At 40.2% G+C, this 22,641-nt stretch overlaps 2 protein-coding genes across 5 annotated transcripts in view; one reads left to right on the plus strand and one right to left on the minus strand.

Annotated features, from left to right (window-relative positions):
- Positions 1-506: 506 nt before the first annotated feature.
- LOC133581228 (uncharacterized) lies at positions 507-22,106 on the minus strand. 3 transcript variants are annotated; one of them, XM_061935320.2, is made up of 6 exons: positions 22,011-22,106; positions 12,562-12,615; positions 12,145-12,494; positions 7,530-7,605; positions 7,363-7,458; positions 507-1,204 (listed from the first exon to the last, which is right to left on the minus strand). In XM_061935320.2, exons 3-6 carry the CDS (start codon positions 12,458-12,460, stop codon positions 865-867), a joined length of 828 nt encoding a protein of 275 aa, XP_061791304.1. In that variant the 5' UTR covers positions 12,461-12,494; positions 12,562-12,615; positions 22,011-22,106; the 3' UTR covers positions 507-864. The 3 variants fall into 3 exon arrangements, with proteins under 3 accessions (XP_061791304.1, XP_061791303.1, XP_061791302.1); XM_061935319.2 differs by lacking the exon at positions 22,011-22,106 and adding an exon at positions 18,594-18,705; XM_061935318.1 differs by lacking the exon at positions 22,011-22,106 and adding an exon at positions 17,549-17,851.
- LOC133581207 (UDP-glucuronosyltransferase 1A1-like) overlaps positions 21,667-22,641 on the plus strand; it is a 40,177-nt gene continuing 39,202 nt past the window's right edge. The window contains exons 1-2 of one of the 2 annotated variants that reach the window (XM_061935312.2): positions 21,667-21,957; positions 22,044-22,152. The gene's annotated coding sequence lies outside the window, so the exon portion shown is untranslated. Of the gene's footprint in view, positions 21,958-22,005; positions 22,153-22,641 lie in introns of those variants that run through there. The other variant, XM_061935317.1, reaches the window with a different exon arrangement.

A 22,641-nucleotide genomic window follows, 5' to 3' on the forward strand; every position in this document is an offset into this window, starting at 1 on the left:
CTGATTACATGGCAACAGCTGTTTCTAAGGGACGTGGCTCGTAAACAGCCATCGCCTTTGGTTACAGAACAGTTCAAAAGAAAAGGTCGTAAACAGTTCACAGAAAAGGTCGTAAAACAGTTCAAAGAAGCAGTGCCTGGAGGGGAGTCTGGTCCTGCTTCCTCTTCGCTTTTGTAGTTCTTGGGTCAAGACAATATATTTCTGTTGGTGGAGTGTGTTTATCGGAATTTTTGACCATTTCTTCCGAAAGCGCATCGGTGAGGTCACACACTGATGTTGGTGGAGAAGGCCTGGCTCTCAGTCTCCGTTCTAATTCATCCCAAAAGGTGTTCTATCGGGTTCAGGTCAGGACTCTGTGCAGGCCAGTCAAGTTCATCCACACTAGACTCTGTCATCCATGTGGCCAGGCCAAATGATTAGGACACCTGATTCTCGTCATTTGGAATGGGTGGCCCAATACTTTTGGCAATATAGTGTAGTTGGGACAAAAGAGACAAGATTGATCTATTTCATTTATTTGACCAAGAAAACACAGCAAACACAAGGTTTTAAGAACAATTCAAACCAAAAAACGTGTTAAAATATCAACATTTGGCGTTCATTTTCCAAAAGGTATTTTTCTGAGAACAAAGGCTTCTTTTCCCCGCCATCAACAAGAGTGAAACCCCCAAATTTGCCGCAACTTGTCCAAACAAAAAGGGGTCCGGCCAAAACTAAACACCAGTTCATTTATTTAGAAAACCCAACTGATTGACCTTTGAACTCTACTGTCAATACAAAATAAATAACATGCAAGTATACAGAAGAGACAGTTTAAAAACAACTTCCCATGCGATTGCTACGTTTTCAAAAATAAAAGCTGCTCTAATGGCTTTCTTGGACAATCCTGCTGCTGTTGCCACGTAACTGGGCCAGCAGGTCTCGGAACCCCCTCTCCGCCGGCTGCCTGCGCGGCACGCCGCTCTGCGCGGACGTCGCCGTTTCCACCGACGGGGCCGTCATTTTGGCCACCATGTTGGTGAAGTCTTCCAGCGGGTGTTCGCCGCTGTGAAAACTGTCGTCGCTGCCGCTGCTGCTGTCCCGAGGGGGGATGTCGCCGTGGTAACGCGACTTCTTCGCCACACAGGGGCCCTGGGACTGCGCTCGTCGTCTCTTCCTCTGCTTTATCTTTGTCGCTGGCTGTTTGCGAGGCCGCCTGAGGTTCCTGACAAAAAACGGATTTTTGTCAATGTGTAGAAAAACACAATTACCGTATTTTCCAGACTATAAGGCGCACTTAAAATCCTTTCATTTTCTCAAAAATCAAACACTGATGACATCTATTACAAGACAAGAAGCAAAGAATCAAATAAAGACAGAATTCAATTTAGGGATGTCCCGATCCGATATTTGGATCGGATCGGCTGCCGATATTTGCCAAAAATTGCGTATCGGCAAGGCATGGGAAAATGCCGATCCAGATCCAGTTTTAAAAAAACTCCGGTCCGTGTTTTCCAATGCACTGATTTAAATAATACATTCCACTTTTCTGCTGCTCCGTAATTTCCGTTCCGCATTTTCCAGCACACCTTCAACACATCCACAGGTCTGTGGATTCTCACGCAGTTGCTTTTAGCTGCTGGCATTACACGACAGGCTCTTCTCACTCTTTCCTGTGTCTCCCTCTCACAGACAGCAAGCGCACCTTCTTACACACGTCACATACTGTCACGACACACGTCACATACTGTCACGTCATACGTCACATACTGTCACGTCATACGTCACATACTGTCACGTCATACGTCACATACGTATACGTCCTCCCCGAGCAGAGAGGTAGCAGCATGGCTAACGTTAGCTGTGATGCTAGCGCAGCCGTGCGAGCAACGCTCCCTCTAAGGTGCTCGCCTGTGCAATTGCAAACTGCTCAAGCGTCCTCTGCGCATAGCAATTATATGCCACGCACAAAATCAAATAAAAAAATAAGCGCATAACAATTTTCGACACACGGACACGACAGAGAAAACAGTTTTCGTCATCATTGTTCAAATATTGTGACGTCTGTCGAGACGCTTATCTCCATTCGGTGCCACACGTCCACACCATCAAAAGGCAGAGGCAAAAATTTCCACATCAACACCGTATGAAAAAATTTGTGATTTTTTTTAGTTGTGATTTCCTTCTCTGCATGAAAGTTTAAAAGTAGCATATATTAAAGCAGTATGAAGAAGAATGTTTTAATGTAGACATGCAAGCCTTGAAAGAACATTTTGTAAATCAAGACTACATTTCCTGCAAATGGGTGCATTTCTACCCTATATTTTAACTTTAGATTTATTCTCATATCAAACTCTTTTGGCTGTCTTTTTGACACTTACATCCGGCGCCCCCCTCCACACCCTGGATTATAAATAATGTAAATAATTCAATGTGATTATCTTGTGTGATGACTGTATTATGATGATAGTATATATCTGTATCATGAATCAATTTAAGTGGACCCCGACTTAAACAAGTTGAAAAACTTATTGGGGTGTTACCATTTAGTGGTCAATTGTACGGAATATGTACTTCACTGTGCAACCTACTAATAAAAGTCTCAATCAATCAATCAAAACACATAGAATCATCATACTGCTGTGATTATATGCATCAAGTGTTCATTCAAGGCTAAGGCAAAATATCGAGATATATATTGTGTATCGCAATATGGCCTTAAAATATCGCAATATTAAAAAAAGGCCATATCGCCCAGCCCTAGTTTCAATGATGCCATTTCTGTTTGTCAGGTATAATTTTGTCTATTTTGTGTTTATCCTTGAATAAACAGGTCAGTTTCTTGTTACCAACCATTGTGTATTATTCAAACTCACCTAATTCAGCTGGCTAGTTGTTATCAAGAGTACTAAAACCCTTTTCAACATGATTCTGACAACAAAGTAGGCTAAATAACTTTAAACTTTAATACATGCTCGGATAGGCCATTATCGGTATCGGTCAGTATCGGTATCGGATCGGAAATGCAAAAACAATATCGGATCGGAAGTGCAAAAACCTGGATCGGGACATCCCTAATTCAATTTGGACTCAATTGAGGAGAGACGCCGGGATTGTACAAACCCCATTTCCATATGAGTTGGGAAATTGTGTTAGATGTAAATATAAACGAAATCCATCCATCCATTTTTTACCGCTTATTCCCTTCGGGGTTATGGGGGGCGCTGGAGCCTATCTCAGCTACAATCGGGTGGAAGGCGGGGTACACCCTGGACAAGTCGCCACCTCATCGAAATACAATGATTTGCAAATCCTTTTCAACCCATATGCAATTGAATGCACTACAAAGACAAGATATTTGATGTTCAAACTCAAACTTTTTTTTTTTTTGTTGCAAATAATAATTAACAAAGTGCCAAAGTAGTTGGGAAAGGGCATGTTCACCACTGTGTTACATCACCTTTTCTTTTAACAACACTCAATAAACGATTGGGAACTGAGGAAACTAATTGTTGAAGCTTTGAAAGTGGAATTATTTCCCATTCTTGTTTTATGTAGAGCTTCAGTCGTTCAACAGCTGTCGTATTTTACGCTTCATAATGCGCCACCCATTTTCGATGGGAGACAGGTCTGGAATGCAGGCGGGCCAGGAAAGTACCCGCACTCTTTTTTTTACGAAGCCACGCTATTGTAACACGTGCTGAATGTGGCTTGGCATTGTCTTGCTGAAATAAGCAGGGGCGTCCATGAAAAAGATGGCGCTTAGATGGCAGCATATGATGTTCTTGTATGTACCTTTCAGCATTAATAGTGCCTTCACAGATGTGTAAGTTACCCATGCCTTGGGCACTAATGCACCCCCATACCATCACAGATGCTGGCTTTTCAACTTTGCGTCGATAACAGTCTGGATGGTTCGCTTCCCCTTTGGTCCGGATGACACGATGTCGAATATTTCCAAAAACAATTTGAAATGTGGACTCGTCAGACCACAGAACAGTTTTCCACTTTGCATGAGTCCACCTTAGATGATCTCGGGCCCGGAGAAGCCGGCGGCGTTTCAGGGTGTTGTTGATAAATAGCTTTCGCTTTGCGTAGTAGAGTTTTAACCTGCACTTACAGATGTAGCGACCAATTGTATTTAGTGACAGTGGTTTTCTGAAGTGTTCCTGAGCCCATGTGGTGATATCCTTTAGAGATTGATGTCGGTTTTTGATACAGAGGGATCGAAGGTCACGGTCATTCAATGTTGGTTTCCGGCCATGCTGCTTACGTGGAGGGATTTTTCCAGATTCTCTGAACCTTTTGATGATATTATGGAACGTAGATGTTGAAATCCCTAAATTTCTTGCAATTGCACTTTGAGAAACGTTGTTCTTAAACTGTTTGACTATTTGCTCACGCAGTTGTGGACAAAGGGGTGTACCTCGCCCCATCCTTTCTTGTGAAAGACTGAGCATTTTTTGGGAAGCTGTTTTTATACCCAATCATGGCACCCACCTGTTCCCAATTAGCCTGCACACCTGTGGGATGTTCCAAATAAGTGTTTGATGAGCATTCCTCACCTTTATCAGTATTTATTGCCACCTTTCCCAACTTCTTTGTCACGTGTTGCTGGCATCAAATTCTAAAGTTAATGATTATTTGCAACAACAAAAAAAAACGTTTATCAGTTTGAACATCAAATATGTTGTCTTTGTAGCATATTCAATTGAATATGGGTTGAAAATGATTTGCAAATCATTGTATTCCGTTTATATTTACATCTAACACAATTTCCCAACTCATATGGAAACGGGGTTTGTAATCTCCAGCCCGCTCTGGCGAAAGATTGTACAACTCCTTTATTAGACTTTCTCTGACCACATGACCACAGCTGCTTACAAAAGGGTAGTGGGTCGTAAACAGCGTTGCCTTTGGTTACAGAACAGTTCAAAAGAAAAGGTCGTAAACACTTCACGGAAAAGGTCGTAAACGAGTTCAAAAAGAGGTGGGTCTGGAAATTGGGCAGATCCTGCCTTCTCTCCGCTTAGAAGTCCTTGGGTTAGAACAATATATTTCTGTTGATTACCATACATGAAAGAAAACAGAACACCTTCATTTTGCTTCCCCCCCCCTACACAGTGGAGTTTTACATGCCTTACTCTTGGTAGGTTTCAAAGACAGCTTTTGCTTCTCACCGGGCCCTCAACACATAGTTTTTGTTATAACTTAGAAACCATTATTCTAACACGCCTAATGTACGGAATAATTTTGGTTGTGCTTACCGACCTCTAAGCAGTTTTATTTGGTACATGGTGTAATGATAAGTGTAACCAGTAGATGGCAGTCACACATAAGAGATAGGTGTGCGTTGCAAGTTGACGCCTGTTCAATAAATGACGCTAGCAAGAACCCGTGAGCAAGCAAACACCAAAACTTTGATGTTTCATTGAGAATAGGGATGTCCGATAATGGCTTTTTTGCCGATACCCGATATTCCGATATTGTCCAACTCTTAATTACCGTTTCCGATATCAACCGATACCGATATATACAGTCGTGGAATTAACACATTATTATGCCCTGCTCGATGCATTAAACAATGTAACAAGGTTTTCCAAAATAAATCAACTCAAGTTTCTGCTCCGCCGCTCCCAATCTGTGGAACGCTCTCCCTGACCACCTGAGGGCACCACAGACTGTGGATGCTTTTAAAAAAGGCTTAAAAACCTTTCTTTTTAAAAAAGCCTTTTTTTAGATATATGCATACTAGTTTTAGCTATTTGGCTGTTCTATTTTTTTATTATCTTTTTATTTTTATTTTTTTTAATACACTGTAGCACTTTGTGGTTGTTTACTCAATGTAACGTGCTTTCTACAAATAAAATATATTATTATTGAGTTTTTCCTTGCCCTTATGTGGGCTCTGTACTGAGGATGTCGTTGTGGCTTGTGCAGCCCTTTGAGACACTTGTGATTTAGGGCTATATAAATAAACATTGATTGATGATTGATTATTATTATAAGTTATGGAAAAAAATGCAAACATGGCACTGCCATATTTATTATTGAAGTCACAAAGTGCATTATTTTTTTTAACATGCCTCAAAACAGCAGCTTGGAATTTGGGACATGCTCTCCTTGAGAGAGCATGAGGATGTTGAGGTGGGCGGGGTTGAATTGGGGGCCGGGGGGTGTATATTGTAGCGTCCCGGAAGAGTTAGTGCTGCAAGGTGTTCTGGGTATTTGTTCTGTTGTGTTTATGTTGTGTTACGGTGCGGATGTTCTCCCAAAACGTGTGTGTCATTCTTGTTTGGTGTGGGTTCACAGTGTGGCGCATATTTGTAACAGTGTTAAAGTTGTTTATACGGCCACCCTCAGAGTGACCTGTATGGCTGTTGACCAAGTATGCTTCGCATTCACTTGTGTGTGTGAAAAGCCCTAGATATTATGTGATTGGGCCGACACGCGAAGGCAGTGCCTTTAAGGTTCATTGGCGCTTTGTACTTCTCCCGACGTCCGTGTACACAGTGGTGTTTTAAAAAGTCATAAATTGTACTTTTTGAAACTGATACCGATAATATTGAAACCGATACTGATCATTTCCGATATTACATTTTAAAGCATTTATCGGCCGATATTATCGGACATCCTTAATAGAGAATATAGAACATTACACACGGCGCTCAAAAATCTGTCAAAATGTTTTAGTATGACTTTGGTAAGCTACGAAGCCGCAGATAGTAAGACGTACTGTGCTTCAACAAACGAGAAACGCGTAGACTGCAATATGACGCCAGTAAACAACACCAAAACTTGTTCCATTGAAAATAAATAACATTACACACGGAATTTAAAAAATCTGTCAAAATTAGAGATGTCCGATAATATCGGACTGCCGATATTATCGGCCGGTAAATGCTTTAAAATGTGGTATCGGAAATTATCGGTATCGGTTTCAAAAAGTAAAATGTATGACTTTTTAAAACGCCACTGTGTACACGGACGTAGGGAGAAGTACAGAGCGCCAATAAACCTTAAAAGGCGCTGCCTTTGCGTGCCGGCCCAATCACATAATATCTACGGCTTTTCACACACACAAGTGAATGCCATTCATACTTGGTCAACAGCCATACAGGTCACACTGAGGGTGGCCGTATAAACAACTTTAACACTGTTACAAATATGCACCACACTGTGAACCCACACCAAACAAGAATGACAAAACACATTTCGGGAGAACATCCGCACCGTAACACAACAGGACAAATACCCAGAACCCCTTGCAGCACTAACTCTTCCGGGACGCTACAATATACGTAAATGTAAATTGTGTAATATCTAATCATATTTCCAATAAAAAAGGTTGTCAGAAACGTGCGTTATAAGTGAAAGCCTTACCTCTGAAGGAAAACACGTGGCCTCGAGCAGACGTTTTCAGCTTCATCCTGCTGCTTTTTCTTACGCTTAATCTCCCGCAGGCTAGTAGAAAGCTTCCTGACCAAACAGAGTCAAAGGTCATCCACGAAGCCAGTCCACCACCCTCCCACTAAAAGGTCTTAACTTACCTTCTTGACTGAGGCAGCCTAGTGGGGTGCCAGTCTTTGAGCAGGACCCACTGATCACACGTCAAGGAAGTGTGATCTGAAAGAAAAATGACAAAAAAACCAAGATATTTTTAGATTAAAGCTGAAACCGCTACATGTCAGCAGAAGTATTTACCTATTTTAAGCTTTAAAGCGTATTTGGATGAAACAAAATCCTAAGAGGATTCTTCGACCAAAGTCTAAAAAGCTAAACGGAATCCGAATGGAATGTAAAGTATAGTTCCAATTACCAATAGGTCCAAAATTTTTTAATGAAAGAAACTGCTGTTCTAAATGTGTCCACTAGATGTCGGAATAGCAATCCTTTGTATCTTTGTAGATGATGGCTACATATGTAAAAAAATAAATAAAAAAATGATAGGATAGGATAGGACTTTATTGTCATTGCACAAGTACAACGAAACTATGTTTTCAGCACAAACCCGTTCAAGATGAGACAAACAAACAGTGTACAGGGTTACAGAACAGGAACGCCCCGTAAAAGATAAGAAAACAGTAAAACGCTGGGGAAGAAGATGAGTAAAAAAAATACAATCTAGACTGGGCTCCTAAGGGGGCCTAGTCTGGAGTGGGAAAAAAACCTCCATGCAATGCACACATAAACACGTTACGTTTAATCACGACAAACTCGCAACAGAGGGGCGGGGAGTTGGAGCCCTGGGGGTCGACTGCTGTTATGAAGCGCTGCCAGCTGGCCATCACCCTGAGGGGAAACAAGCGGTGGTGAAGGCGTGGGGTGGGGGAGGTGTGTGTGTGTGTGTATGTATGTGCCCATTGTCTTGGGTGTGATGATGTAATGTTCATAGACTGGGGCCATTCTGCATGCAGGCAAAAGTTTGACTGCGGGTGTCGTTGAGGAGGGAGGGAGGTCAAAAGCGTCCATCATTGAGGTGTCCTCAGAGGGTGTTTTCAGAACAGCCTGTTCCTGTTGTTCAAAGCGTCAAGGCCATCCGAGGGAGTCAAATCGTAGATTACGATGTTTGTTTTCCGCGAGCAGACAATACAATGACTTGTCTGTTCTATTCGTCCACGCTGGCTGCTCTCATATTAAATTTTTCCTTTTCAAGGGTTTCTCCTCCAAACATATTGCTGGGTATTGTGGCCAAACAGCACCATTTTTGTTTCATCTGACATCACATGGACAAAAGATAAGACCTTCTGGGGGAAAGTTCTGTGGTCAGATGGAATATTAACATTGCTGTATGCATACTTTTGACCAGGACTGTAAATGTCACTTAAATGATGATTAGCCTGTGATTGATTAGTTAATTGATTTACAGACGTGTGGCAACATGTTGGAGTCCCCATTGTGTCCTTTTGATTGCTTTGGAACAATATCTGCAGCTGGCCACAAGCTTTCATTCCACTCGACAAAATTAAGCAAACTACATAAATAACATACTGTAATTTGATTTTGATATGATTTTTTTATCTTGATAGATTGAAAATGAACACCAATGAGTTGACTGATGAACATGATCACATCATTTATTTAAAAAGTATAAATAACGACGAATAAAGATAGAATACGGTCCATGTACCTTCCGTTCATTCTATTTCCAATTCTTAAATGCAAATCAAAAAACAAATTTCGGGCCATTTTTTTTCCTATTTTCATTTCTGAAACAAAAGTTGGACAACTATTTAATGACACTTTTTCAAAACGTCAATAGGACTCCTGCTGAACAAAGACGTTACCGTTATGCTAAAAACATGCTAAACGCAAAGCTAAAATACCGCTTCCGGTTCAATTTGTCACCACACGGATAACCACGCATTTTTGCATTTGGGATGAACATATATTCGATTTTTGTGTTTATCTGGAAAAATTAAAATCCATAAAAAGGAAAACAGCACAAAATCCAATTTTATGGCAATATTTGAATGAAAATCAACCCTTTTTTGTTTGTTTTCAAATCTGCTATATATGGTAAAAATCGAAAAACGGCCCTACAATATACACCCCCCGCCCACCTCAACCTCCTCATGCTCTCTCAGGGAGAGCATGTCCCAAATTCCAAGCTGCTGTTTTGAGGCATGTAAAAAAAAAAAAAATGCACTTTGTGACTTCAATAATAAATATGGCAGTGCCATGTTGGCATTTTTTTCCCATAACTTGAGTCGATTTATTTTGGAAAAGTGTACAGCTCTGGTAATGGGTACATTCGCACCCACCTGCACAAATGTACTTCAAAATGTAACTATCAAAATAAATGACTTTTTTTGTTTGTTTACTCGGGCATGCATGTATAATATGCATTAGTTTGACCATTTAAAATCAACGATAATAAAAAGGAGATGCTTGGAAATAGCACAAAAATGTCCCAAAAACTTGGAAAAATGCGATTCATAGCGTTACTTTTTGGTGTAACCATCATGAGCGTTCTGTTCAGGTATATTTCTTTTATATTTTGATAAATCATCATAAATAGGTATTGATCAATCTTTAAGCTGTGTGTATTTGATTTCACTTTGCTTTTGACATCTTATTTAGAATTGTAGTTGAAACTTTTACAACCCTGTGTTGCGCTCATGATGGCGTAACCAAACTAGATTATTTTGAGTATTTATTCCCTTTTTTACATTTAGTATATTTAAATATTCATTTATAAACATTGAATACATTTCAAATATCAATAAAATGCAATTGCAAAGCATTTTTGGTTGAAAAAAAGAGATAAAGAAGTAAAATACAGCACTATGTCATCAGTTATCTGATTTATTAAATTGTATAACAGTGCAAAATATTGCTCGTTTGTAGTGGTCTTTCTTGAACTATTTGGAAAAAAAGATTGGTTTTTATTTATATTTATAAAGGATTTTTGAATTGTTGCTATTTTTAGAATATTTTAAAAAAATTTCACGTACCCCTTGGCATACCTTCAAGTACCCCCATTTGAGAACCACTGTTATAGGGTAATGTTTAGTTACACCAAGTCATGAGCGTAACACTAAGCTTCATCACTTTGACTTGTAATATCTCTAATTCTGGTGGTGTTTTATGCTTTTTTTCCTTTTTGGAACATGTACTATACATATAATACAATAAAGTCCCATATAAAATTATGTTTCTAGCAATACTTTAATTTTGCCTTTGAAAGTAACACTCCAATGTCCATTAGTGGAGCTGTACACAAAACCTTGTTACATTGTTTCATGCATCCAGCGGGGCATCACAACAAAATTAGGCATAATGTGTTAAATTCCACGACTGTATATATCGGTTGATATCGGAATCGGTAATTAAGAGTTGGACAATATCGGAATATGGGCAAAAAAGCCATTATCGGACATCTCTAGATTTAATTAAAGGCCTGCTGAAATGCAATTTTCTTATTTAAACGGGGATAGCAGGTCCATTCTATGTGTCATACTTGATCATTTCACGATATTGCCATATTTTTGCTGAAAGGATTTAGTCGAGAACATCGACGATAAAGTTTGCAACTTTTGGTCGCTGATAAAAAAGCCTTGCCTGTACCGGAAGTAGGAGACGAGTAGCGTGACGTCACAGGTTGTGGAGCTCCTCACATCTGCACATTGTTTACAATCATGGCCACCAGCAGCGAGAGCGATTCGGACCGTGAAAGCGACGATTTCCCCATTAATTTGAGCGAGGATGAAAGATTCGTGGATGAGGAAAGTGAGAGTGAAGGACTAGAGGGCAGTGGGAGCGATTCAGATAGGGAAGATGCTGTGAGAGGCGGGTGGGACCTGACTAAAACAGTAAATAAAGACAAGACATATATATACTCTATTAGCCACAACACAACCAGGCTTATATTTAATATGCCACAAATTAATCCCACATAACAAACACCTCCCGTCCATATAACCCGCCAATACAACTCAAACACCTGCACAACACACTCAATCCCACAGCCCAAAGTACCGGTCACCTCCCCAAAGTTCATACAGCACATATATTTCCCCAAAGTTACGTATGTGACATGCACATAGCGGCACGCACGTACGGGCAAGCGATCAAATGTTTGGAAGCCGCAGCTGCATGCGTACTCACGGTACCGCGTCTGCGCATCCAACTCAAAGTCCTCCTGGTAAGAGTCTCTGTTGTCCCAGTTCTCCACAGACCAATGGTAAAGCTTGACTGTCATCTTTCGGGAATGTAAACAATGAAACACCGGCTGTGTTTGTGTTGTTGCTGCAGCCGGCCGCAATACACCGCTTCCCACCTACAGCTTTCTTCTTTGCCGTCTCCATTGTTCATTGAACAAATTGCAAAAGATTCACCAACACAGACGTCCAGAATACTGTGGAATTTTGCGATGAAAACAGACGACTTAATAGCTGGCCACCATGCTGTCCCAAAATGTCCTCTACAATCCGTGACGTCACGCGCTGACGTCATCATACCGAGACGTTTTCAGCAGGATATTTCGCACAAAATTTAAAATTGCACTTTAGTAAGCTAACTATCAGACTGCGTGGTCGGTAGTAGTGGGTTTCAGTAGGCCTTTAAGCAAGGTGTATTTATTATACTTGTTTGAGATCAATAGTCCAACAACCTTGACATGCAGTGACTCATTATTCCTTATCAAAACACAAATACACTTACCATTGTCCAACAGTTTATCTTTCATGGGTTTCTTCAACCTCTTGGCCCTCTGGTAGAGCTTTCGACAGGCGGAGCACAGGCCTGCTGATGTTCGCTTCTTGGGAGCAGCGACATAGCTGGAACATCCTTCTTCGGCCGAGTCTAAATCGCCATATTTCCTTTGGATCATGTCGATGATGTCTTCTTGGCTGCTGACATCAGCATCCTTCTTCTGACGTTTCTTACGCCGGATGACAAACTCCTCATTCGGGCTGTCGTTTTTGTCCGGCATCTGTATCAACGGCTTCTTCGCCTTGGAAGAGTTCCTTCTTTTCATGATGCTTTTCCACTCCAGGCAGTAGACAAACGAGCTGTGAGCAAGAGAGAGCGCCGCATCATCACAATGCAGATACTTTTGACTTGCATTCACCGTCTTACCTATTACACTTTATTAGGAATGATTCAGTGTATGATTCATATTCGGTGTAACTTCTGTTGAAAGACACAAAAATACACATTAAACCAGGGGTGTCAAACGTACGTACATCAGGCCCGCGGGATGAGTTCGCTAAGTCAGTGTTTTTCAACCTTTTTTGAGCCAAGGCACATTTTTTGCGTTGAAAGAAATCATTAAAAAAACGAAACTCGGTTGACAGTAAAAAGTCGTTGTCGCAATTGTTGGATATGACTCTCTTGTCTCAAAGTAGGTGTTCTTGTCCTGCGCTCCTATTTTGGTGGCTTTTTCTCTTTTTTCTGTATTTTCCTGTAGCAGTTTCATGTCTTCCTTTGAGCGATATTTCCCGCATCTACTTTGTTTTAGCGATCAGGAATATTTCAGTTCTTTGTCATGCTCGGATGTACACTGTGGACGCCGTCTTTGCTCCACAGTAAGTCTTTGCTGTCGTCCAGAATTCTATTTTTGTTTACTTCAGTATTAGTTTCGTTCTGCATAGCCTTCCCTAAGCTTCAATGCCTTTTCTTGGGGGCACTCACCTTTTGTTTATTTTTGGTTTAAGCATTAGACACCTTTTTATCTGCACACTGCCTCCCGCTGTTTCCGACATCTACAAAGTAATTAGCTACCGGCTGCCACCTACTGATATGGAAGAGTGTTATCCTATTTTGTTGACTTTTTCTCTTTTTTTGGTATTTTCCTGTAGCAGTTTCATGTCTTCCTTGGAGCGATATTTCCCGCATCTACTTTGTTTTAGCAATCAAGAATATTTCAGTTGTTTTTATCCTTATTTGTCATGTTCGGATGTACACTGTGGACGCCGTCTTTGCTCCACAGTAAGTCTTTGCTGTTGTCCAGCATTCTGTTTTTTTTTTTACTTCAGTATTAGTTTCGTTCTGCATAGCCTTCCCTAAGCTTCAATGCCTTTTCTTATTTTTGGTTTAAGCATTAGACACCTTTTTACCTGCACGCTGCCTCCCGCTGTTTCCGACATCTACAAAGCAATTAGCTACCGGCTGCCACCTACTGATATGGAAGCGTATTATCCTATTTTGTTGGCTTTTTCTCTTTTTTTCTGTATTTTCCTGTAGCAGTTTAATGTCTTCCTTTGAGCGATATTTCCCGCATCTACTTTGTTTTAGCAATCAATAATATTTCAGTTGTTTTTAATCCTTCTTTGTCATGTTCGTATGTACACTGTGGACGCCGTCTTTGCTCCACAGTAAGTCTTTGCTGTCGTCCAGCATTCTGTTTTTGTTTACTTTGTAGCCAGTTCAGTGTTAGTTTCGTTCTGTATAGCCTTCCCTAAGCTTCAATGCCTTTTCATAGGGGCACTCACCTTTTGTTTATTTTTGGTTTAAGCATTAAATACCTTTTTACCTGCACCCTGCCTCCCGCTGTTTTTCTCTTTTTTTGGTATTTTCCTGTAGCAGTTTCATGTCTTCCTTGGAGCGATATTTCCCGCATCTACTTTGTTTTATCAATTGTAGTGGAATTTCTGACCTTTTGAACCATATTTTGTGTCTGTCGAAGTCCGAAAAGAAAGTCTGTCGAAAAGCCTTAAGAATGTCTGCTCGTTTCTTTTTTTCTATTCTGAACCATTGAAGGACCATATGTGGGTGAGAGTTGAATATATGGTCGGTCTGACCATTCTACAAAATGTTTTGATTGTTTGTTATGGCTAAAGGATTCATGGAGGTTGCAGAATAAACATTTCCAAGACAACGGGACCTTGACACATGAGGAAATCAGATAAATTGCCAGTAGACCAAGCCTATGTGTGATTGGCATGATTCTCGATATTTACCTTTTTACCTGCACGCTGCCTCCCGCTGTTCCCGACATCTACAAAGTAATTAGCTACCGGCTGCCACCTACTGATATGGAAGAGTATTATCCTATTTTGTTGGCTTTTTCTCTTTTTTCTGTATTTTCCTGTAGCAGTTTAATGTCTTCCTTTGAGCGATATTTCCCGCATCTACTTTGTTTTAGCAATCAAGAATATTTCAGTTGTTTTTAATCCTTCTTTGTCATGTTCGGATGTACACTGTGGACGCCGTCTTTGCTCCACAGTAAGTCTTTGCTGTCGTCCAGCATTCTGTTTTTGTTTACTTTGTAGCCAGTTCTGTATAGCCTTCCCTAAGCGTCAATGCCTTTTCTTAGGGGCACTCACCTTTTGTTTATTTTTTAATTAAGCATTAGACACCTTTTTACCTGCACACTGCCTCCCACTGTTTCCGACATCTGTGAAGTGAATTATATTTATATAGCGCTTTTCTCTAGTGACTCAAAGCGCTTTTACATAGTGAAACCCAATATCTAAGTTACATTTAAACCAGTGTGGGTGGCCCTGGGAGCAAGTGGGTAAAGTGTTTTGCCCAAGGACACAACGGCAGTGACTAGGATGGCGGAAGCGGGGATCGAACCTGGAACCCTCAAGTTGCTGGCACGGCCACTCTACCAACCAAGCCATACCGCCCCATCTACAAAGCAATTAGCTACCGGCTGCCACCTACTGATATGGAAGAGTATTGTCCTATTTTGTTGGCTTTTTCTCTTTTTTCGGTATTTTCCTGTATCAGTTTCATGTCTTCCTTGGAGCGATATTTCCCGCATCTATTTTGTTTTAGCGATCAAGAATATTTCCGTTGTTTTTACCCTTCTTTGTGGGGACATTGTTGATTGTCATGTCATGTTCGGATGTACACTGTGGACGCCGTCTTTCCTCCACAGTAAGTCTTTGCTGTCGTCCAGCATTCTGTTTTGTTTACTTTGTAGCCAGTTCAGTATTAGTTTCGTTCTGCATAGCCTTCCCTAAGCTTCAATGCCTTTTTTTAGGGGCACTCACCTTTTGTTTATTTTTGGTTTAAGCATTAGACACTTTTTTACCTGCATGCTGCCTCCCGCTGTTTCCGACATCTATTTCCCGCATCTATTTTGTTTTAGCGATCAAGAATATTTCCGTTGTTTTTACCCTTCTTTGTGGGGACATTGTTGATTGTCATGTCATGTTCGGTTGTACATTGTGGACGCCGTCTTTGCTCCACAGTAAGTCTTTGCTGTCGTCCAGCATTCTGTTTTTGTTTACTGTGTAGCCAGTTCAGTATTAGTTTAGTTCTGCATAGCCTTCCCTAAGCTTCAATGCCTTTTCTTAGGGGCACTCACCTTTTGTTTATTTTTGGTTTAAGCATTAGACACTTTTTTACCTGCACGCTGCCTCCCGCTGTTTCCGACATCTACAAAGCAATTAGCTACCGGCTGCAACCTACTGATATGGAAGAGTATTACACGGTTACTCTGCCGAGCTCTAAACAGCACCGACACTCAACAACAACACAGCATTTGCAGACTATAATTACTAGTTTGCAAAAAATATTTTAAACCCAAATAGGTGAAATTAGATAATCTCCCACGGCACACCAGACTGTATCTCACGGAAAAACATTGCGCTAAGTATAAAAATGAAACAAACTGCTGTTCTAAATGTGTCCACTAGATGTCACAATAGCAATTATTTGTATCTTTGTAAATAAAATAAACCACATGATGTTAGTGCACTGGTTGAGGAAAATGAGCAAACAACGTAAATAACATCCTGTAATTTGATTTTGATGTTATTTTTTTATCTTGATAGATTGAAAATTAACACCAATGAGTTGACTGATGAACATTATCACACCATTTATTCAGAAAGCATAAATAACGACAAATAAAGATGGAATACTATTAACCGCAACATCTAAGTGTAAAAAAAAAAATTATGATTTGTACATTTTCAGAATGTGCTTGTTCTATTTCTAAACAAAGAAAACTGTCTGAAGTTGTCTTTATTTTTAAGTTATCCTGCCGTGATTTTACCAGTCCGGCCCACTTGGGAGTACAGTCGTGGTCAAAAGTTGACATACACTTGTGAAGGACATCATGTCATGGCTGTCTTGAGTTTCCAATCATTTCTACAACTTTTTGATAGAGTGATTGGAGCACATACTTGTTGGTCACAAAAAAACATTCATGAAGTTTTGGTTCTTTTATGAATTTATTATGGATCTACTGAAAATGTGAGCAAATGTGCTTGGTCAAAAGTATACATACAGCAATGTTAATATTTGCTTACATGTCCCTTGGCAAGTTTCACTGCAATAAGGCGCTTTTGGTAGCCATCCACAAGCTTCTGCTTGAATTTTTGACCACTCCTATTGACAAAATTGGTGCAGTTCAGCTAAATGTGTTGGTTTTCTGACATGGACTTGTTTCTTCAGCATTGTCCACACGTTTAAGTCAGGACTTTGGGAAAACCTTAATTCTAGCCTGATTTAGCCACTTTTGACGTGTATTTGGGGTCATTGTCATGTTGGAACACCCACCTGCGCCCAAGACCCAACCTCCGGGCTGATGATTTTAGCTTGTCCTGAAGAATTTGGAGGTAATACTCCTATTTACTCTCTGTAAAGCACCAGTTCCATTGGCAGCAAAACAGGCCCAGAGCATAATACTACCACCACCATGCTTGACGGTAGGCCTGGTGTTCCTGGGATTAAAGGCCTCACATTTTCTCCTCCAAACATATTGCTGGGTATTGTGGCCAAACAGCTCCATTTTTTTGTTTCATCTGACATCACATGGACCTTCTGGAGGAAAGTTATGTGGTCAGATGAAACAAAAATTGAGCTGTTTGTAGAAATTACTGGAAACTCAAGACAGCCATGACATTATGTTCTTTACAAGTGAATGTAAACTTTTTTTTACCACGACTGTAGATTTTTCTCCATATGGCCCCAGATCTAAAATGAGCTTAAACAAAGCCAAGAGGATCAAAAAAAGTTCAAACATATTGTTTCCCTTTTCCTGACAAACATTTTCGATGGTGTGAGGCATTTATGAGCTCACGTATTAAACTAAATGTAAATATAAACAGTATTTATAATACTAAGGTATATAGAAATAGACGAAAGTAGTTTCATTTCAACGTACGTGTTCTCAGCAGGCTCGCAGCTTGAAGAATGTTCCATACTCTGCCTCAAAGTCCAACTTTGATGTCGAAACTCTTTTTGACATCATGGCACGTCAACTTTAAAGTGGAATTATTTTGTTTTTCATTTCCGCATTCTGCTTCTTCGTCTATTTGCCCACCAAAACAACTTCCGGACTGTATCGCGCCCCTTGCGGATCGGAAGAAAAGTGCTCCCAATTCCGATTTATTTTACCCCGTTCTCTCGGGAAAATCCTCAATGCTTTCAACAGTAGCTAAACAGCATTCAAACAGTAATGCCTACATTTGTCTCACATATAAGTGGAGAATACAGTCCTTTTATGCTGTGTCCGCTGTGTCCTGGCGTGAGTGTGTCGTTACGACAGTGAAGTGCGGTGCCGTTGTTGTACCGAAATCTGTTACCCATCAGAATTTGTGACTCCAGGGGGCGATGTTCTCATGGCGTTTGTTTGATGGTTAAACGGCAAACCCAAAGAGGAGGCGAAGAAGAACGCTTGCGTAAATGGCGTAAACTATCGTTGTCAGAATTTCAGCATTAATAAATTACACATATTCTGGAAATCAATGATTTACTTTCATTATAGTATGAGTCCATTGTATCAGCTGTTGATTCTCTCGCACACACATACATTTTCCAATATAGATAAGGCTATACATGCACATGCGGTTGTTCTGTTTGTTATGGCTGTATGTTCCATATTCTTAAACCAGTTACCTAAATTACAATTTCCTGCCCTTTTTACACCCCCCCTCCCTTCATCTCCATTCACTTTTTCTCATTTGGACCCCCAGAATCAGGACGCTCTAGGGTTACATTTTCCGATAAACCCGTCGGCGTTTTGCCCAGCCAATTAGGCGTAAATTTATGGCATGTCACACTATTAACAGGAGGTGGCGCCTTACCAAGGTACTTGAAACATTTGGCTTTATCCAGTTTGAAGCCCACCTTCTAATTTATTAGCGGATTTTGACTCCAATCTAAATCATGGAATCAATCACCTATAGAGAATTGTTGGAATACCTTACCGAAGGGAAAGTACCACCAAATTCCAAAAAATACGAGCGCTTCAACCTGAAAAGAAAAGCGGCAAACTACATTGTGGAAGGCAAGTTATGGTACCTAGCATCGCACTTGATGACCACCCCAACAAATGCCAAATTGTCTCAAGAGGTTCAACGACTTAGTATTATTAGAACAAAATGTGATGGTGTTAATGTATTTAAAGAAAAACATAGCATTCCCTTTCTAAATTTACAGTTTTACATTATACTAACTATTACAGCATAATTCAATCCAATCCACTTTATTTATATAGCACATTTAAACAACAAAATGTTTCCTAAGTGCTGCACAACAATATTAAAAACAACATTCAAATACTATCTTGAGCTCCACCAATGACTGAATAAAAAAATAAAAATAAATACATATAAAACCAATATAAAAACAATATAAAATAAATATGATTAAAAACGATTTTAAGGGTGAAACCAATTAAAACAGTAAATAGAAATCAAAATGTTAAAACACAGAGGGCAACAGTGTTCAGTGTTTGTAGATTTTCATACTTAAGATGGACTCTCACCTAGCACGAGAATGCGGCGCAACTTTACTCAGGTGCATAAATGGTGTCTGAAATTGTACATATTTTAACCTAAATCCATGGAAAATTGAAGAAAAAGTGAAAGTAATGTTAATTTCCTTTTTTTGTTCCAAAAAACCCTTTCTGTATATTTTGGGTTGATGGCAGTTCTCTGCCTCATCGGATATTGACCCTTTGAGGCCGTGCCCATATCCTAGTTGATTGTGTGATGGATAAGATATTTTTTGTCGCGGATTTACTCATGTGTTTTGTTTTTTTGATAAATAAATAAACGGTCTCGGAGCCATGTTTTCATTTTATTAATTTAATAGTCTAAGAGTAAATCTTAATATACATAGATCCTTCATGAATGAATATACACTGCCCCCACGCCATTTGTGAGTTTTGCATTTAATTTGTATTGAATTAGGCCGCTCACTTTTTTAGGTGCGAGCACAGCAAGTAAAGCATTGAAATTTCTACAATAAACAAATACCATTGCTGCAATCTCTGGATTTCAAATCAGAGATATTTGTATTTCACTGTGTTACTTTTCATTGTAAGAAATAAGCTTTCAATTAATGCTTTGATTTGTCATAGATGGCAAGCTATATTACCTCCGCCACAAAGGATCGGCCAAAGAGCTGAAAGTTAAAGTGGTGTGTGGGGCAGCTGAAGCAGATGCCATATTTAGAGAGTTCCACTCAAGTGACATTGGTGCACATTGTGGCCAGATCAAAACAAGGGATGCAATTTCCAAGAGATTTTACTGGCCCTCCATGACGTGTGACATTGAAAAATGGGTAAGATTTGGTTTTTCCTCATTTTTGCCTTTACAACATGTCTTGCCTGTCTTACTGAAAGGTACTGCTGCCTTGTCAGAAATAAATGGAATACAGTCCATCATTTTATTTATGAAGGGCACTTATGACTGTCCACTTTGAAGGACAGTCTGCTGGCTTGTCATAAAAACATTAAAAATAATAGAGCAATTTAAAAAAAATTCTGAATGTCAAACAATTCAGATATTTTGGCCTTCATTGCTGAAATAAACAATTTGATTCCCAAGTATATATCAAAGAGTCTTTACCATTTTGGCCTATATACCCCATTTCCCTTTGTCAAACAATTAAATAACATACTCTGCACATACCCATACTGACATAACTTTTAAGCCGTTAAATATTTTGTATTGATCAATGTTTTCTATACTCAGGTGTCTGAATGCACATCCTGTCAACAGAAGGGCAGGGTTGACCTAAAGGCAGGCACAGAGTACAAGCCAATCAAGGTGAACTTCACCTTTTGCATTTTAATTACACAGCATGTATCCTTGGCGACAGGTGGGGTGGCTAGCACTGCAATCTCCCATGAAAAGGTGGCCCTATTCAAACTCTGGCAGGGATAAGGCCTCGCTGTTTATAGGTCAATCATTTGAGACTACCAAAGTCAAACTAGTTGTGAAGAATATGCAAATGTTGCCTAAATGTTCATGTCCCCGAACCATTGCCTCATAGCAGCTATAATTGTCCATGTGTTGGTGTGAGTTTTTGTGTGTTTACTCCACGCTAACATTGTTCTCCACTCTTCTCTTCAAGACCAAATGCCCCTTGGAGCTGGTCGGAATGGACCTCATAGGCAGGCTGGTGAAGACCAAGACAGGCAACCAATACATTTGTGTGATGGTAGATTACTGCACCAGATGGGCACAGGCATATGCCCTAAAATCTAAAACAGCAGAAGAAGTGACAGGGTGCATCCTCAAAATGTTCCATCAGTTTGAGGTTCCGCAAAGAATCCTGACTGACCAAGGCAAAGAATTTGTCAACAATGTATGCATATACCTTTTTGTTTGATGTTTCTGCTTACGGTAGTTTAGTTTGATGGTTAGGGTATATGTATTTTAATAAAAATCTGTATTATAAATGCTGAAAGATGCAGTGAAGTAAGGTCTCGAAATCTGACGGTCAAGTCACAGTTTATCGGAAAATGTAACCCTAGTGAGTCCTGAATATGGGGGCCCAAATGAGAAAAAGTGAATGGAGATGAAGGGAGGGGGATGTAAAAAGGGCAGGAAATGGTAATTGAGGTTCCTGGCTTAAGAATAGGGAACATACAGTAAGGTCTCGAAATCTGACGGCCAAGTCACAGTTTATCAGAAAATGTAACCCTAGTGCGTCCTGATTCTGGGGGTCCAAATGAGAAAAAGTGAATGGAGATGAAGGGAGGGGGGGTGTAAAAAGGGCAGGAAATTGTAATTTAGGTGACTGGTTTAAGAATATGGAACATACAGCCATAACAAACAGAACAACCACATGTGCATGTATATAGCCTTATCTGTATTGGAAAATGTATGTGTGTGAGAGAGAATCAACAGCTGATACAATGGACTCATACTATAATGAAAATAAGTCATTGATTTCCAGAATATGTGTAATTTATTAATGCTGAAATTCTGACAACTGACGTTTCATTCCATGATAGCTTTTAATCCGGAAAATGTATGTGTGTGAGAGAGAATCAACAGCTGATACAATGGACTCATACTATAATGAAAGTAAATCATTGATTTCCAGAATATGTGTAATTTATTAATGCTGAAATTCTGACAACGATAGTTTACGCCATTTACGCAAGCGTTCTTCTTCGCCTCCTCTTTGGGCTTGCCGTTTAACCATCAAACAAACGCCATGAGAACATCGCCCCCTGGAGTCACAAATTCTGATGGGTAACAGATTTCGGTACAACACCGTAAAGGAGTTTTCCCGCGCCTGTTCGGAAGTGTCGTAGATGTAAATACAAGTCGTGTGAGAACACTGTTGAGTCCTTGGATATACAACTAGTTGCACCTTTGTCTCACCCAGTATATTAATCATACAATGTTTCTTATCAGAAACAAGTGGCTGTTTTTATCGGAGAGGACTGTCGTCTCACCGGGAGTACTTTGAACTCGGTGATTAAACCAAGTGGGCCCGTCGCGAACGAATCGACTCTTTTGCACGGTGAGAACCGAGTCGCGGTGGCGAACCGTTCAAATGTGAGACGTCTGCCTTTTGTATTCTAGTTTTATTTATACAGTCGTGGTAAAACGTTGACATATACTTGTAAATGACATAATGACATGGCTGTCTTGAGTGTCCAATAAGTTCTGCAAGTGGGCCCGTCGCGAACGAGTCGACTCTTTTGCACGGTGAGAACCGAGTCGCGGTGGCGAACCGTTCAAATGTGAGTCGTCTGCCTTTTGTATTCTAGTTGTATTTATACAGTCGTGGTCAAAAGTTGACATACACTTGTAAAGGACATAATGTCATGGTTGTCTTGAGTTTCCAATAAGTTCTACAAGTGGGCCCGTCGCGAACGAGTCGACTCTTTTGTACGGTGAGAAAAGATTCGCGGTGGCGAGCCGTTCGATTGGGAGACGTATGCCATTTGTATTCTAGTTGTATTTATACAGTCGTGGTCAAAAGTTGACATACACTTGTAAAGAACAT

The sequence above is a fragment of the Nerophis lumbriciformis genome, linkage group LG03 (genome assembly GCF_033978685.3).
Source record: "Nerophis lumbriciformis linkage group LG03, RoL_Nlum_v2.1, whole genome shotgun sequence".
NCBI classification, from domain to species: domain Eukaryota; kingdom Metazoa; phylum Chordata; class Actinopteri; order Syngnathiformes; family Syngnathidae; genus Nerophis; species Nerophis lumbriciformis.